The sequence below is a fragment of the Coregonus clupeaformis genome, chromosome 30 (assembly GCF_020615455.1).
Source record: "Coregonus clupeaformis isolate EN_2021a chromosome 30, ASM2061545v1, whole genome shotgun sequence".
Classification (NCBI taxonomy): Eukaryota; Metazoa; Chordata; class Actinopteri; order Salmoniformes; family Salmonidae; genus Coregonus; species Coregonus clupeaformis.
The window spans coordinates 29780166-29799292 of NC_059221.1; the positions used below are offsets into that span (position 1 = coordinate 29780166).

Genomic DNA, 19127 nt, shown 5'->3' on the forward strand with positions numbered 1-19127 from the left:
ATGGATTTTCTCATGGAAGAATAGTGTGGCATCCCTCCAATAGAGTTCTATACCAAGGTGCATTGAAGCTGTTCTGGCTCGTGGTGGCCCAACGCCCTATGATTGCTTTATCTTGGCCAGGTCGCAGTTGTAAATGAGAACTTGTTCTCAACTGGCTTACCTGGTTAAATAAAGGTGCATTTAAAAAAAAAAAAAAAAAAATACTCTTTATGTTGGTGTTTCCTTTATTTTGGCAGTTACCTGTATGTTAAAGTTGAATTCGTGGAATCGGAGTGGTATATTGTATATCTTAAATGTCCATTCAGATATAGATCTCTCTGTTCAATATCACTTACCCTTCCATTTCTTGACCAGTTGTCTGGGACAGGGATGTTGTTTCGATGTGCCATTGGCTTAAGTTCTCTGCACTTGAGGCTACTAAGCCCATGAAACTGGTCCACGAGATTCTTGATATGTTTAGCAAGCTCAGACTCCATGTCATCAGATAAGACCTTGTGTGCCTCAGCTCCTCTACTATAGCCTTTTGCACAGGTACATGCTCATTTTCATCCCTTGCTGCTGCTCAAATGACTTCTCTTCTTTCACTTACTTGGCTGCTCTCTCAAGAACTTCAAGGGGGGCTAGACCCCTGCTTGTTTTACGTCTATTTTGAGTTCATATGCATGCCACATTGCAAAAATACTATGCATATTATGAATAAAACTGACAAAATGTAATCATCATTTGTATGGGATATGTTGGCCATTGGCTCAACTTACCCCAAGGCAAACATTTTGACTTTATTAGCCCACACAGCTACAAGGATGCACTTTCATGCTAGGTTTAGGACCTTGTATTATAGCTTATAGAGACTCCAACTGATGTATAAAACTATCTTAAAACTATCTACTTTGGTTTAGATACAAGCATCATAAAACCTATAACACAATACATGTATTTACCTAACTTGCTTAACACTTTTTCCATGCTTCACAGACTCCATGAAATCATGACCTATTCTAAAATATTTGGTCACATGATTAATTTTGTGTATGGTTTCCTAGAAACAAGGGGTGGCTCAAGTAACCATTTGGCCAACTTGACCCACTGGCTCAACTTAACCCATTCTCTCCTACTACAGTGTACAAGCACACAACACAGGCGCACGCATGTACGCACACAAACAGTAAAACTCACTCTGTTGGCTCTTGTCCTTGTGCCACAGCTGCTGCAGCTCTTGCTGTTTCTCCTGCTCCTGCTCACGTCTCCGTTGTTCCATGTTGAACTGAAATCCGATGAGACACTCAGTAAAGTATGTGTGGAAACAGGAAAAAGTGCCCCTCTGGACTGGGAATGTGTGACACATGGGTGACAGAAAGACTTGGGCTAATGAGTGTAAATGGGGCATGAAAGTCATTACTAATACGAGCTAAAATGTATAAGAAACATTACACATTAAACATTGCAGACATAAAAACATTACAGACATGTAATGCAATTTATGGGTTCCTTTCACACCAGTGTGTGTGTCGGTGTTTGGCGACAAAGTGTGCTGAGAGCAGGCCTAACGGTACAGTACGTACCCGTATGTGCTGGTGCAGCTGGTGCTGTGAGAAGGGGGTGCAGGGCTGGGAGGAGAAGGGGCTGTGGAGCAGAGGAGGGTGCAGGGGCGTCAGCAGGGCCGTGTCTGAACCCGGCCGCATCACACGCTCCGTCACACGCAGGTCCATGGGGACTGACCCCAGGGGTGCCGACACCGAGGGCTCTAGGGGGAGGGAGAGAAGGAGGGAGGGGAGAGAGTTGAGTTTCTCTGAAAATCAATTTCTTACTTCTAACCTTGACTTCAGTTCAAGTGTTTAATTACTGTACGGCAGTAACACTTGACTCCCAGAAACTAACCGTACAGTAGACAGAGGTACTGTTTAGTAAAGAAAAGAGAGAGAGAAAGGGAGATGTGACAGAGAGGGAGATAAATTGACCAGAGGCACAGCCCACTCAGTGTATAGACGTGTGGTAGATGAATGTGAGCAGCGATCCCACACTGGACACGACACATACAAAAGGAATGTCTGCCGCAAATATGCATCACTATCTTACAGCCTTTCCCTCTCCCCTCCACTGGGCTCTCCTAACTCTAGATTCTTCAGTGACATAAATCTGATTTGCATGCTGCTCTGGGACATTTGCATTGCATGGGTGAGTCAGTGGGAAAGATTACCACGCTCTACAACAGGATCCAGGACGGGTTTGGGAAAGAGCTGCAGGTGTTACTACACAGTACTGACACACACACACACACACATTCACACATGCATACGGACACAGACTCAAAACAATTATTGACATAATTGCCAAGTCTTTGGTTAAGTTTATAACTACACACACAAAGTCTCAAGTGTCTAAGGCTTTGTAAAGTGAAATTATGTACTGTACATTTCATGAAGTTTGACTTGGCCTTCTTCCAAATTCCAAGCAGCACCAGTGAGAATGTTTCTGTCTAGTGTCAGGACCTGCAGGCAGTGGAACTGTATCTCACAGCTGGGTTGAGGAGGGTGTGGAGTGACTGAGGGTGAGATAGATATATTCTATAGCCTACAACACTGCTGTGCTGTGCCTGTGCATGTGTGTGAGGAGAAAAGCCTCCTTTTTACACACTGATATAGCCAGCTGTGTACTCTCACACCCCGAATGGGAACAACGGATTATGTGATTCATGCTTTAGTTTGGACGCCCATGGAAATCAAAGGGCTGTTTGCAGGCCCTCACAGTGCACAGCCAGCTGGGGACAGCCTCAATGTATACTGTATCATTACACAAACACTCCATTGTTCACTGGACTATTATTATTACTGTTTGACTAAATCAATCACTCCCCACTGCTAATGAGAGAGAACCAACAAACGTGTGTTTATCTAGGAATGAAAGATGAGCTTTTCACAATCCTCTTGTAGGAACGAACACGAGCTGATGAGGTGTGTGTGTCTGTGCGTGTCTGTGCGTGTCTGTGTGTTTTTCTGTGTAAAAATGAATGCAGGCATTGCAAGAGTTGTGTGGGGAAGCCTTCTGATGGACATTTCTGTCTTTGAAAGTCCAGTTGCTGTTTGTGTATAAATGCAGCCGTAACAACCGTGCCCTAACTTGTTCTGACATGGCCCTCTGCTGAAGGCCTCCATATTAGGAGGCTGGAGAGGAGGAATGAGAAAGGCTTGCAGAGGCTGCATGAATGCCATCAATATTTGGAATTATTAAAATCAAGTCAACAGGCTCTCGGGTGTGTGTGTCCCAAATGACACCCTATTCCCTAAATAGTGCACTACTTTTGTGTACTATATAGGGAATAGCGTGCCATTTGGGAGACGCAGCCCAGAGTCTGACTAGTAAGGCAGAACAAGTGGATTATTCCAGGAACGTAACATCAGCGACTCATACAAGGAAACAAAGGGGGCCACTCATCAGCAGAAAACACAAGCGCCTTTTCCGTTTGCATCTCTCTCCCACCGCCAGCTATATTTAACACACAGAGTGAGGGACAACATTTACCTACACAAGCCTTTTGTTTTTCACCAGAAAGACAGACTCTCCCTCACCTTTAGTTTCCACAGTAATGGAACCCACTGGGAAAGGGGATGACTGTGTGAGTTTGCCTGTGCGTGCTGCGAGAAAGAGACCCTGTTTGTCTGACCCTCTCACAGGTACTGTGCCTCTGAGAATGTCTGAAATATGAAGCTGATGGACAAACCCATAAAAACGTCAAGCAGATGCGAGCAGGACTCCACATAGGAATGCACTGTCTGCCTATCTGTCAGTTTTTTTGTCTGTCTGTCTGAGGAAGACTCAGTGGAAGAGCAATATGAGTGTAGCAGCTTATCCATTACAGTACAACCCGAAACAGCACCCTAATACCTCTTTTGACCAGAGCTCTAAGGGCTCAAAAGTACTGCACTATATAGTGAATAGGGTGCTGTTTCAGAGGCAACCAGAGCGCTACAGTATTAAGCTGTTCCACAAAACCATGAAGTCATGGTCTCTGTGCTCTGATAGGCTGTGATGTGATGATGAAGTCATGGTCTCTGTGCTCTGATAGGCTGTGATGTGATGATGAAGTCATGGTCTCTCTGCTCTGATAGGCTGTGATGTGATGATGAAGTCATGGTCTCTGTGCTCTGATAGGCTGTGATGTGATGATGAAGTCATGGTCTCACTGCTCTGATAGGCTGTGATGTGATGATGAAGTCATGGTCTCTGTGCTCTGATAGGCTGTGATTTGATGATGAGGATCAGATGTGGTTATTGATGCCTGGTTCCATGCTGGCCTGAGGTATGATGAGTCCAACTGAACACTGAACAGACAGAAGAGAATGAGTCTCTCCTCCTCCTCCTCTCGCCTTCCCCAGAATATCGTTCTCCACTCTGGACCGGTTCTACCAGTATGGCAATGTGTACGGGAACCTCCCTCCCTCTGGTCCCTCCTCCAGATTAGGCAGAACACAGAATGACTGATTGAGTAAGTATGAAACCAAGGCTTGCTGTAACTTGACACACTTTTCCTCTTATAACCTCTACCACTCCACTCATCAGTTGACATGATCATTCTGCATGGATAAGTTATGTGTACACTACCATAACTGTAGTCCGAAGTTGGAGTAAGTACACACATCCCCCCCAAAAACACACTTTGAGATGTCAACTGCTGACATTTGTATCCTCAGAATAGGGTTACAAAAGGAGAAAAGCGTGGGAAAAAGACAGTGGTGACACTATCAACTCTATAGTCTGTGTTGATGGAGGCAGACAGAGACACACGCACGCTGAGCTGGAGCTGAGTGCTGTCCTCTGTGGTCGGGTCTGCTAGGAGAGAAAGGAAACTGGAACAATGGGAGCCAGAGTGTCAGAGTAAATCTCAAGCCCAGCTCCACAGAGAGAGAGGCAGACCGGCTGGGCCTCTAAATTAGGTGGCTCAAAATAAAAAGGCCAACAAAACAGGAAGTATTGACCAAGTGACATCTGCTCCACTTGTGTTAGACACCTCCCCCTCCCTCCCTCCTCCTCTCCTTCTCTCCCTCCCATACCTCCTTTTGTTCATGCTGACTGGACTGGAGGCCCTAATTGGCATGTCCACATCTATTTTGGGGTGGGAGGAATGTTTTTTTCAGGTTCTGCTACTAATTTCTATGGTGACTTTTGTTTGTCCTCCTCATCAGAGGTCCTGTCCATCGGCCCAGAGGATACGTAGCACAAACAACATAATCCAGGGAAAATGTCTTGAATATGTATGAGCATAATGTGTATAACGTTTTTAAAAAGGAACCTTTCTGAAAATATAACTGTAGTTGTTAATGCAAAGGTGTGTGTGTGTGTCTGAGTGTGTGTCTGAGTGTGTGTCTGAGTGTGTGTCTGAGTGTGTGTCTGAGTGTGTGTCTGAGTGTGTGTCTGAGTGTGTGTCTGAGTGTGTGTCTGAGTGTGTGTCTGAGTGTGTGTCTGAGTGTGTGTCTGAGTGTGTGTCTGAGAGTGTGTCTGAGTGTGTGTCTGAGTGTGTGTCTGAGTGTGTGTCTGAGAGTGTGTCTGAGTGTGTGTCTGAGTGTGTGTCTGAGTGTGTCTGAGTGTGTGTCTGAGTGTGTAAACAGTCTTTTAGGGCCTGTAGATAAGCCTCGTCACTCAGCACACACTAAAAGATTGATGACAGTCTACAAAATGGTGCCAGTGTTGACAGCCAGGGATACAACCATTGTCTACAACACACTATCACCACTGTATACTTTGGTCTACATTCAGTCTGCATTAATTCTCCGACCATCTCTTTTCCCAAAATATATATATTTTTTTATAAAGAATTTACTCCATGAAGGCACTACGCAGCACTACAAAAGCACTACACTTGACCAAGCTGAAAACACAAGTCAAGTTACTGAGTGATCCATGCAGGTTCAGTTCCTTAACTACACGCCATGACCGTGTCTCAATACTTGCATTCTAAACAGTAGGCATTTTGGGTATGCAAAAATAAAGTTTTACAGTATGTGAAAATGTCGAAACTTGAGTATGCTTTAAATGCCGACTCATTTCGGCTTTTCATCTAGTAGAATTCGCTGCACACTACTGACAAAGATAATTGTTTTTCAGACTCACATGTGTTTGACAACAGCTGATAATCAGATATGGTGATGCGCTTTACCAAAATGAACGAATGACGGGAATCAACGCAATTACGAAATAGATGACGCATTCTCAGTAGCCTAGTATGTTGATATTTGTTGCTTACTGCATACGATTTTACTAAACAGTACGTTCTAAATAGTATGTAGTATGATTAGTACACAGTATGTATGCAGTTTCAGTAAGTAGCAGGCAAGACAGATTTCGGACACAGCCACAGTCTCTGCAAGACTGCCAGGAGCTCAAAGTATTCCCTTTGAACTTCCTGAGACATAATTAAACAGAGAAGAAATGAGAGGAGGAGAGGAGAGCGGCGAGAGGTCAGAGCAGGGGGATTGTTATGACAACCTGACACCCCTGAGAAAGTCACCGGGGAGCCCCCCCTCTCTCTGAGCCTCCACTGAGGCATCTCAAACTCCCTCCCTCCTAAAAGGAGACATGCCACAGTGTTATTATGATCCCAACCTCTATATGTGTGTGTGTTCCTCTCCTGAGGAGGACTCTTTCACAATCTCTCAGTACAAGTGCAACTCAACACCTCCTTCCCTCTTCCCTGTTCCTGCAGGCCCTCCTGTCGCTGTGTGTGTGTGTGTGTGTGTTTAGTGCGCGAGGTCAACCCTGCTGCACAGCATGGCTTGCCATTCCTGTCTGCACTATAGGATTTCCTGCAGTGTTAGCTGCGCTATGTACTTCTAGGAGCTGCCCGTTTTCAAGATGTGGATACATAACAGAATTGTTCCTGCCATATTAAAAGGTCACCTCTATTCAACTTTTAGGATACTCCATCATGTGTAGGTACATTAGGTAACATAGCTCTGCAGTAAACTTGAGGACTTAATGCATACGAAATATGCATACAATCTGCATACAAAATAGCGGCATTCTTTATAATTGTAATGAAATCCATTTGTTGACAACAGAAGCCTATCCATCAGGCCTCACTAGTCAGGCCTATCCACCTAATTTTCGAACGCTTTTAAAACACGGAATCAGGCCAGCTCATTTGTTTGTGTGGGAGGACATGGCTGCCAGAGAGCTATTTATAGACTACCAATGGAAGGTGCGTTTCCAGCCCTCATCATTATGGAAATCACCTGAGACCTACCTCTGTGTGTGTGTGTGCCTGTATGTGTGTGCTTGGGTGCCTCAGTGTGTCTGCGCGTGTGTGTGTGTTGCCTAATTGAATGATGTGCCAGCGGATAAGATCTTCCTCCTTCCATGGGCTGGTCAATATCATGTGCTTCCTTACCTCCTTCACTAGGCTTCAATTCCCCAGTCAGTCAGACCTGCTTTCCCAGGGCCTAGTCCTCTCATGTAACTACTTATAGCACTCCAAATAGAGTTTCACATCATCAACCCTAGAGTTACTTAAAAAAGTCAACTTTCATGTATAATAACTTATACAGTTGATGAATTAGTATAGGAGAGTTGTTAGACTGCTTTCTCACTCTCTCTCGCTTTCTCTCTCTAAGTGTAATCTGATTGCAGCAGCTCTAGCAGAGAGAGAGAGAGAGAGAGCGAGAGAAAGAGAGAGAGAGAGAGAGAGAGAGAGAGAGAGAGAGAGAGAGAGAGAGAGAGAGAGAGAGAGAGAGAGAGAGAGAGAGAGAGAGAGAGAGAGAGAGAGAGAGAGAGAGAGAGAGAGAGAGAGAGAGAGAGAGAGAGAGAGAGAGAGAGAGAGAGAGAGAGAGAGAGAGAGAGATCAGCATGGAAAGGTTGTGCCCACAGGGCAGCTTGTATAACAAGCTCAACATACACAGTGAAGTGAAATGGACCTGTCAACAGTGGCTGACTGCTCCAAGGAAATACAGGGACCAGTTTAAATACTGAATAAAAACAGAGACTATCTCTGTAACTCCTCAGCTAAGCCAAGTACATCTTGTTATTCATAGACTGTGTACTCAAATCAAATGTTATTTGTCACATGCTTCGTAAACAACAGGTGTAGACTAAACAGTGAAACGCTTCCTTACGGGCCCTTCCCAACAATGCAGAGAAAGGAAGTCAGAATAGAAAAATAATGAGGAGGAATAAATACTAAATGAGTAACGATAACTTGGCATGTGTGTGTCTCTACCTCATTCTTTGTGGGCCAGTGGATTGACAGTGGAGCAGAGGTTTATGTATTATGCATTCTGTCCAGGATAAAGTTTCCTCTGTCCTTACCTGAGTTTCCAAAACACCTCAGGTTTCCTTTTGTGGGGTCAGGAGGTGCAGAGATAAAACAACACCATTTATTACCAAGGCCTCACTGTGACGTCCCTCCATGCGGTATATGTTACTACGGAACATTACAAAGATTCCATTACCGTAACATGGGTGATTGGAATACTACTGGAATTAATTGGGTGAGATTAGGGCTGTGGCGGTCACAACATTTTGTCAGCAGGTGATTGTCAAGCAAATAACGGTCGGTCTCACGGAGTGCTGCATTGTGCCCTTCTCCCGGAGTGTGCTGCGCAATCCGAAGCGTCTCTCACTCACACGGCTCGTGATCGGGTCTTTCTCACAGGCTACAAGTTAAGACAGACACATCCGGGACGCAACTGCGAGCATCCTTATCCAATTCCGAGGTGCATATTGAAGATATTGGAAGAACTGTCCACATTTACTTTTCGTCAGCCAACAAGATGAGTAGGCCTAATGAACAGCAAAAGCACTAGCCTATGTCTACTATCCCCCATAGTACAAAAGTCAACCTATTCTATTCTGTGCGAGAAATAAATATTCCAAACATAGTCTGGGACAGTTGTGGGGTGCAATAGATCCCAAATTAATACAACCACTAGCATCAAAAAAAAATTGTATGCAATGTGGCTGACGCAACAGATCAGAACGTTTAGCTTAAAATGTTGATAAACGATTAGGCTATGTCTTCACATTATAAGCGCAGCAATGCGCACATGGTAGTAGGCTATAAGCGCGAATGTTCCATTAGCGGAAAACACCATTATCAAAAGTGACGCAAATGCAATTATGCATGTAATGCTTTTATTATAAAGGTGCATTTTTATGGTGAAAATTATCTTCCCCAAACTTGAAACTCACATGCTGCTTATACAGTTGAAGTCGGAAGTTTACATATGTAACCGGTATGAAATGGCTAGCTAGTTAGCGGTGCGCGCTAGTGGCATTTCAATCGGTAATGTCACTCGCTCTGAGACCTTGAAGTAGTTGTTTCCCTTGTTCTGCAAGGGCCGCGGCTTTTGTGGAGCGATGGGTAACGGTGCTTCGAGGGTGACTGTTGTCGATGTGTGCAGAGGGTCCCTGGTTCGAGCCCAGGTAGGGGCGAGGAGAGGGACGGAAGCAACACTGTTACACATACACCTTAGCCAAATACATTTAAACTCAGTTTTTCACAATTCCTGACATTTCATCCTAGTACAAATTCCCTGTCTTATGTCAGTTAGGATCACCACTTTATTTTAAGAATGTGAATTGTCAGAATAATAGTAGAGAGAATGATTTATTTCAGCTTTTATTTCTTTCATCATATTCCTAGTGGGTCAGAAGTTTACATACACTCAATTAGAATTTGGTAGCATTGCCTTTAAATTGTTTAACTTGGGTCAAACAGTTCTGCCCACACATTTTTTATAGGATTGAGGTCAGGGCTTTGTGATGGCCACTCCAATACCTTGACTTTGTTGTCCTTAAGCCATTTTGCCACAACTTTGGAAGTATGCTTGGGGTCATTGTCCATTTGGAAGACCCATTTGCGACCAGGCTTTAACTTCCTGACTGATGTCTTGAGATGTTGCTTCAATATATCCACATAATTTTCCTTCCTCATGATGCCATCTATTTTGTGAAGTGCACCAGTCCCTCCTGCAACAAAGCACACCCACAGCATGATGCTGCCACCCCTGCGCTTGACGGTTGGGATGGTGATCTTCAGCTTGCAAGCGCCCCCCTTTTCCTCCAAACATAACGATGGTCATTATGGCCAAACAGTTCTATTTTTGTTTCATCAGACCAGAGGACATTTCTCCAAAAAGTACGATCTTTGTCCCCATGTGCAGTTGCAAACCGTAGTCTGGCTATTTTATGGCGGTTTTGGAGCAGTGGCTTCTTCCTTGCTGAGCGGCCTTTCAGGTTATGTCGATATAGGACTCGTTCTACTGTGGATATAGATACTTTTGTACCTGTTTCCTCCAGCATCTTCACAAGGTCCTTTGCTGTTGTTCTGGGATTGATTTGCACTTTTCGCACAAAAGTATGTTCATCTCTAGGAGACAGAACGCGTCTCCTTCCTGAGCTGTATGACGGCTGCGTGGTCCCATGGTGTTTATACTTGCGTACTATTGTTTGTACGGATGAACGTGGTACCTTCAGGCATTTGGAAATTGCTCCCAAGGATGAACCAGACTTTTGGATGTGTAAAAAAAAAATTCTGAGGTATTTTTTCTGATTTTCCCATGATGTCAAGCAAAGAGGCACTGAGTTTGAAGGTACATTTACATTTACATTTTAGTCATTTAGCAGACGCTCTTATCCAGAGCGACTTACAGTTAGTGAGTGCATACATAATTTATATTTTTTCATACTGGACCCCCGTGGGAATCGAACCCACAACCCTGGCGTTGCAAACGCCATGCTCTACCAACTGAGCTACATCCCTGCCGGCCATTCCCACCCTTACCCTGGACGACGCTGGGCCAATTGTGCGCCGCCCCATGGGTCTCCCAGTCGCGGCTGGCTACGACATCATTTTCTGGAATTTTCCAAGCTGTTTAAAGGCACAGTCAACTTGGTGTATGTAAACTTCTGACCCACTGGAATTGTGATACAGTGAATTATAAGTGAAATAATCTGCCTGTAAACAATTGTTGGAAAGATTACTTGTGTTATGCACAAAGTAGATGTCCTAACCGACTTGCCAAAACTATAGTTTGTTAACAAGAAATTTGTGGAGTGGTAGAAAAACAAGTTTTAATGACTCCAACCTAACTCCAAAGCTCTAAGAACTCAAATCTCCTTCTACACTCTTAAAGTGGCCCAACCAAGTGTCTGAGTCCCTCTGCACTTCTCCAGTTCCTCTGTTCACTCAATTTCTCTTTCTTTCTCTCGTTCTCTATTTCTCTCTCTCTCTCTCTCTCTCTCTCTAGGCATCTGTTTTGTTTTTGTCTCCAGCCATTACTGCCATTAGAGGGAAGGAGCAGCGCAAATACGAGGCCCAGAGAGCAGGGAGAATGAAGAGAGAGCTTTAATCAACACCAGAAGCTCTCAGACATTTTAATTAGCAGCACACACACAGCTCTCCCCACCAGCTGCCCTCCTGAGATCATTTTTTAAAGTAGTCTATTGTTTGGTTTCCTGCTCAGGCAAGGAAGCCCTAGTGATTAGAACTCAGGTTCCAGCCACGGACAGGGAGACAGGGACAGGGACAGAGAGACAGGGACAGAGACACGGACAGAGACAGGTCCAAAACAACAAGCCAACCACACTTCAAAATAGCAAGAGATGAAAACACACACAGCAGCACTTCTGCTCTCTTTGAGCTATAATTAGTCAGAAGTGCTACCTCCCTCTTTACTCATCTTTGGACATACCACATCCTCTTTCTAACTCCATCTTCTTCTTCTCTCGCTCTTACTGGTCGTATTCAGTCTCAGCTCTCACACAGACAGTTATGGCCTAGCTCTGCTTTGCTCTGGGCCATCCCATAACACCACTAGAGATCAGGGGGCTGATGTAACCATGGTAACCACAGCAGACAAAAGGAAGCGCAGTCTATAAAAACACAACAATGAGAGAGAAAGAGACACTTCCTGTTTGCAGAGTTTAGCCTCTGTAGGGTTTCTTCCGAGCCAGTCACTTCTGAGGTATTTATGAACCGTAAAGCTATAACCAAAGCGAAGCTAACAATTACCAAATGAACACAAATATACACGCCAGACACAAATATAGAACATATGCTAATGTACACTTTACTACTGTTCTTAATTTACCAAATGACGCTGTTCTGAGATTAACAGTAGTAAACAGAATGTACACCAGATGTTTCTACTAATAAATAATGAGTGTAGAGCTATAGCTATTACTATTCAGACAGGCTCAGTCAAATTCAAGTATTGTCAAGACCAATCTATTCCTGTCAGTGGCGGTTTTACACGGAGGCCGGGGGAGGCCCGTGCCTCCCTGGAAATGTCCCTGGCCACCCCTGTGGCCCCCCCGTGCTGACCAAATAAAAAATTATGAATTTATAACTATTTTACACGCGAGCGCCAAAAGCGGAACTAATGCAACGCTCTACACGGCAACGTTTCTACACGGGTAAATTAGGAGTGGCGCACCGTTTTGCCAGACAGCACAACCGCCGTATCCTGTTGCTGTAGTGTATCTATATGATATATACGCTAGTAGCGTATGAGTGCCGCTGTGAGGAAAAGAGATATAATGAACAATAAAACAACAAGCTTGAGCTTCTTAAGACACGGTGGGTTTATCTGTTCTCAATACCACCGGTAAAATGAATGGAGTTAGTCTGGTGTCCACATGAAGTTACGTGTGTAGACAAAGAGTCTGGTGTCCATATGAAGTTACATGTGTAGACAGAGACAGTCTGGTGTCCATATGAAGTTACATGTGTAGACAGAGACAGTCTGGTGCCCATATGAAGTTAAATGTGTAAACAAAGACAGTCTGGTGTCCATATGAAGTTACATGTGTAGACAGAGACAGTCTGGTGCCCATATGAAGTTAAATGTGTAAACAAAGACAGTCTGGTGTCCATATGAAGTTACATGTGTAGACAGAGACAGTCTGGTGCCCATATGAAGTTACATGTGTAGACAAAGAGTCTGGTGTCCATATGAAGTTACATGTGTAAACAGAGACGGTCTGGGGTCCATATGAAGTTAGATGTGTAGACAAAGACAGTCTGGTGTCCACATGAAGTTACATGTGTCTACTTAGATGAACCCACCGTGTCTTAAGAAGCTGAAGCTTGTTTTATTTTTCATTTTACATCATCTATCTTTTTTTCCTCACAGTACCAGTAGTTCCACACACTACTAGAGTGTATGTATGTTTGTATGTATGTATATATATCCCACCAATCCTCTCTCAAGAGGTTTTCAAAAAGGGGCAAACTCATGTCTCAAGACCTGCTTCTGTTGGTTCCCCTCTCCTGCCTGTAACTTTCCATCCACATCCCCAAAGTTTTGTGGCCCATTATGACATCACTCCATTAAGTGATTGCTGCATGTACTGCTCTAAGGAAACACTTCTCTCTCTCTCTCTCTCTCTCTCTCTCTCTCTCTCTCTCTCTCTCTCTCTCTCTCTCTCTCTCTCTCTCTTCTCTCCTCTCTCTCTCTCTCTCTCTCTCTCTCTCCTCTCTCTCTCTCTCTCTCTCTCTCTCTCTCTCTCTCTCTCTCTCTCTCTCTCTCTCTCTCTCTCTCTCGATAGATAGATAGATAGATAGAGTTTATGATTTTATTCTTTTGAATTATCTCTGCCAAACATCTATGTACTACAAATCTTCAAGCTCCACAGATGTTTTATGGCATCCACTAAACCTCTTTAGATATTTGTAAATTATACAGTGTGATACCTTTCAACGAAAGTTTATTTTATTTTTTACCAACTATGATTTTTCCTTTTGAAAACAAGCAAAGCAAGAAAAAAAGAAACAAAATCACTCCAATCATTGCACACTTGTGTCGTTCAGACTTTGCAGGTCCAGCTTTGACATGATGATCTAACTAACACTAATATTGTAACTAATATTGTAACTGAAATATGTATGATCCTATGATGAGCGATTGCTTACTTCCCTTTCACTCTTAAAAAATTACTGAAAAAAATTTGTATAAAAATGTATATGTAGTATATGTTTGTTTAGTGAGCATTCATGCTGTCATTTTTTCCTAATGTGAACTATGGTGGAAATGTGCTGTCCTAAATGGACTTGCCCATATATGTTGTAAAGCCTTTTTTTGTACACCTGCTCATCAACTGACAGTGAAGTACACAAAGACACAGACACACACACACACACACACAGCTGTAATATTCTTGTTTTCATGTTGTTGCTGATATCCATCAGTGTTGTTCATATTGCTACATTGTGTTGACATGATTGTTGCTTTTAAACGAATGTTAACTTAATGTTTATTGTCTGCATCCTATTGGACTACTGGATGTTAATGTGTAACACGTTTCCCTGTTTATGTGCTTTAGCAATACTGTATGTCAATATGGTCATGCTAGTAAAGCCTCTTTGAATTGAATTTCTTTTCTGATTTGGTTTATTTTACCTAAATGGATACAGGGTAGTGTGTTTTGTTTATAAATCACTCAGAAAGTTTTCTTTCTTAAAACAAAATGTGGAATCAACTGTCCACAGTAGTGAGGCTTCCATAAATAGGAAATGGCACATTGTTGTACCCTTTGTTGTATCCTGGAGTTTTGTTCACATTGAATATGAACCCTGTATTTGTACCCTGTACTTTTTTTAAATTTTTTTTTCATTTTTTTTTTCATTTTTATGGCACTATCTCTCTTGCATCTGCACTCTTGTACAAAATACGTGTTATAATAAATGTCATATGATTTTAAAGTAAAATAAAGTTTATAATCTTTGAATATCATGTGTTGCCAGTTTTTTTATGTGTGCCCCCCTGATTAAACACTGGCCCCTCCTTGGCCCCCCTAGTAAAATGTGTCTAGAACCGCCACTGATTCCTGTAGAGGGTGAAAAAACATTTTATTCCTCACATGAAATTTGAGCTGAAAGACTACGGGCCAGCAGGACTCTCCTCTCCTCCCTCCCCCTCCCCAGCCCCATGCAGCCAGTAAATTGCTGAAGGGGATCTGCTACCCATTCAACTGAGTGGATTAATGGCTAACTCTCACTCCACAGGCCCTGAGGACATCAAACTAATTAACCAACAGCAACAGAGAGAGGAGAGATGGAAAGGTTAGTAAGGGATTGATAGTTAAAAACCAGGCCATTGGCTCCTATAAAACTGAATGGGGCAAGTATTTTGTTGTCACCAATGCAGCCATTTTGATCTCAATATCAAATCATTTCTGTGTAACAATTAAGTACCTTACTGTGATTGTTTTCAATTACAATGGTCAAAAAGAAACAAAAGTAGCTTCTTAGCAAAGAGCAATTTCTCAAGCAATAATTTTGTGGTCTGAGTTGTGAGGGGAAAACTGATAACTAGCTGTTATTGGTTTGGAACTCTCTTTCTTATTGGTCTATTAACTAATTTACCACCTGGTGATGTCATCAGGCATGCCAAAACTCCATCCCACCAAAATAGGCTGACATTTCAGGCTGTCTTTTCAATAGTGCTGAGCGATTAACCGAAATGTCTGTTATTTTTCAGTTTTTAAACAACTAATTGACCGACGTCGGTTCAATTATTAGAATTTCATTTCGTTCTTTTTTGTGTGAGCTCAATGCGCACATTGCACAGTTTCTTTAGAGAGATCAGATCCAGCCTGAACTGTACGATTGTAGTAGGGAGTTGTAGTTTCCAACAGGCCAATATTCTACATAGTTTAGCGCAGAAAACGTGGTAATTAACTAGAATGACCATAATCCATTGTGCATCTACTTGTAAGGTCTGTGTTTCTTTTAAGCCTGCTACGGAAGAGACAAAGAATGTGCGATCGTGAGGTGATATAGAGAGCAGCTGTCTACCTGAAAATACATGATGTAAGTGATTGATAGTTGGTTTCAGCAGTCATAAAAGTATGCCTTACTTACTTTGAAGAACTACAAAATAGTGATTTTGTCAGACAGCATAGGCAGCAAGTCTATACTGATGAGATGACATGAAATGAAATAATAAAGTAATCAAATAAAACAAATGTAATACATACACCTGAAATATTTTATTAAAGTAAGGTAATGTGAATAAATGATGGTTAACAAGTGATAATCAGTAATGGACAGTCACTACCATCATGGGAATTTTATTAATTGTTTTATTCTGTGTTGTTACAGCATTCAAACAAAATAATCGAAAACTAAATCGAAAACCGTGATTATTTTTTAATAATTGAACGGAAACTGAACCGACATCAAAAAGCACAAATCGCTCAGCACTACTTTAAACAGCTCTTACACTAAAAAGGCATTATCCTAATTTTCACAATCTCACAGTAATATTCCAACCTCATATTCAAAACACAGGAAAATCATGTTTTGCCTGCACTGGGCCTTTAAGCAATAATGTACTGTAATACATGTGTGCTTTTTCAGCATTGAGTGGTGTCTTGCCGCGGTCATGATATTGGTGTTTTTCTCTTCACTGTTGCTAAATCAACCTTGCGCAACACAGGATCTCCAATTATAGTGCCTGTCGACCTCAATCACATATACCCTGATCTGTCAGTACTTCTATATCCCCTTCTCTCGCTCTCTCTCTTTTTCTCTCTCTCCCTCTGTTTTACTCAACCCCCTTTTCTCCCCTTCTTTTTGAGGAAGGAATCCACAGCTGTCAGCGCCATTCAGACCCTCTGCTTCAGAAGCAACTGCCCTGCAAACAGTAATGAGTCGTTAGGACGTCCCTGGGACATCACGAAATGGTCACCTAAAGTAATCAGGACGTTGTGTCATGGTCCACTGGAGGTTTTTTCTAGTTCCCTGTTTGTCCCTTGGACGTCACCTGATGATCTCAAATAAACGATAAGAGCGTCTGCTAATTGACTAAAATGTAAATGGAAAATGTATTATGTTTTGGGACACCTGGGACAATCAGGGGAGCTTCAAGGGACCATGACACAACATCCCAAGAACGTCTTAAAAACGTCCTCGGGGACATCCCCGGGACAAAGGGAACTAGACAAAACCTCCAGGTAACCATGACACAACATCCCAAGAACGTGGAACCGGGAACTAGAAAATGGTCCCCCAGAGAATGTTCCCTTGGGACCATCACATGACGTCCTAAGAACTAGTCAAATGAAAGTCCTAAGAATGTCCTAAAAAGGTCCTGACATGGTCCTCAGTGATGTCCTGGGAACTTACAGGGAACTAGAAAAAGGTTCTCCAGAGAAATTCCCTTGTGACCATCATGCAACGTCCTAAAGACTAGTAAAGTGAACCTTTTGAGAACATCCTAATAGGTCCTGACATGGTCCTTGGTGACATCCTGGTAACTTACAGGGAACTAGACAAAGGTCCCCCAGAGAACATTCCCTTGGGACCATCACGCAACATCCTATTGACTAGTAAAATTAACGTGCTGAGAACGTCCTAAAAAGGTTCTGTCATGGTCATCAATGACGTCCTGGGAACTTAAAGTTCCCCCAAAGAACGTTCCATTGGGACCATCACACAACGTCCTAAGGAGAGCGTCCTGAAAAGGTCCTGACACGGTCCTCAGTGAATTCCTGGGAACCTACAGGGAAGTAGGCAAAGGCCCCCCAGAGAACGTTCCCTTGGGACATCACGCAACATTCTTAGAATGTTCTCAGAACATCAGAGGGATAACGTCACGTCGAAACCCTTAAGGGGCCTAATGGGAACGTCACCGAATGTCCTCAGGACGTCCCGTTTGCTGGGTGGTGAGGCTATCCAGTCAGTCACTCCCTTAAAGCCAGTGTGTGTGTGTGTTTGTGTTTCCACCCCCTCCAACATCAAACACATTCCCCACAGCCCCGGTGAGATAAGACACTCAACACAGCATCTCTCTCAAAGGGACTCCGCATGGCCCCCTCGTCACCCAGGCCCAACACACATCAACACACCCACATCAACAACCCCCACAACAACACACACCTGTCTCAGCCATGCCACCACCGTATCACCACCCCTTCTCTTAGCAAGAAAAGAAAACAAACATTGTTACTGACAGCCAGTCGAGTCGCGTTAAGTGTTGCTGTGTTGTAGGCTACATGGTGCGATATGGAAGGTTGCACTTGTCTTGCATGCCTCAATTACTGCGGTTTCATTCTATGTCATGTTGTTTAAGAAGAGGATGCATCCAGTAAAGGACTCCATAGCAGTCTCTCAACAAGCCTGTTGCACTAAACCATGGAGGAGCAACCTGTACTATACTATATAACTATATGACTACAAAGAGAAACACAATTTCCTGCATTACTCTGAGAGCAAAACAGACAGGTAAACGAAAGTTCCGCCACTTGACCCAGATGTCAGTAGTATGGGGGCATTGTGTAGTGAGCCCTGGTCTGGCTCCTGGGTGGGGAGAGAGGCAGGAGAGGAGAGAGGCAGGAGAGGAGAGAGGCAGGAGAGGAGAGAGGCAGGAGAGGAGAGAGGCAGGAGAGGGGAGAGGCAGGAGAGGAGAGAGGCAGGAGAGGAGAGAGGCAGGAGAGGAGAGAGGCAGGAGAGGAGAGAGGCAGGAGAGGAGAGAGGCAGGAGAGGAGAGAGGGGAGAGAGAGGCAGGAGAGGAGAGAGGCAGGAGAGGGAGAGAGGCAGGAGAGGAGAGAGGCAGGAGAGGAGAGAGGCAGGAGAGGAGAGAGGCAGGAGAGGAGAGAGGCAGGAGAGGAGAGAGGCAGGAGAGGAGAGAGGCAGGAGAGGAGAGAGGCAGGAGAGGAGAGAGGCAGGAGAGGAGAGAGGCAGGAGAGGAGAGAGGCAGGAGAGGGGAGAGGCAGGAGAGGAGAGAGGCAGGAGAGGAGAGAGGCAGGAGAGGAGAGAGGCAGGAGAGGAGAGAAGTAAGGCCCCTGGGTGGCTAACCCTAAGGTACTATGAAAACAGAACAGTCATGGCCAGGCCAGCTTGGCAGAGACACAGTTAGAAAGGAAATAGGAGAGTTTCTGCTACATTTACAGCTCCCTGAGAGAAGAGGAGAGGCTAGTATAATTCAGTGGCTAAGGTAAACTGCACACAAACATGCAGATAATCACATCTTTCTGACATCTCTTTTTCTCTCCTGTCTCTCGCCAAGTTAAAGTCCCTGAGTCGCTCTGCAGTTATCATGTCCCTCTCGCTATCTCTCTGAGACTTTTTAAACTTTAACAACTGTTCTGGGAAAACCATAAATATGCAGTCACACTTTTCTGACTGAATGAAC

At 43.7% G+C, this 19127-nt stretch overlaps 1 protein-coding gene across 5 annotated transcripts in view; it reads right to left on the minus strand.

Moving 5' to 3' along the window:
• LOC121545590 (histone deacetylase 7) overlaps positions 1-19127 on the minus strand; it is a 60045-nt gene that overhangs the window by 21870 nt on the left and 19048 nt on the right. For all 5 annotated transcript variants that reach the window (XM_041856247.1, XM_041856248.1, XM_041856246.1 and 2 more), the window contains exons 3-4: positions 1563-1744; positions 1177-1264 (exon numbers count right to left, since the gene is read on the minus strand). In XM_041856247.1, coding sequence (XP_041712181.1) covers positions 1177-1264; positions 1563-1744 — 270 coding nt within the window. The remainder of the gene's footprint in view (positions 1-1176; positions 1265-1562; positions 1745-19127) is intronic.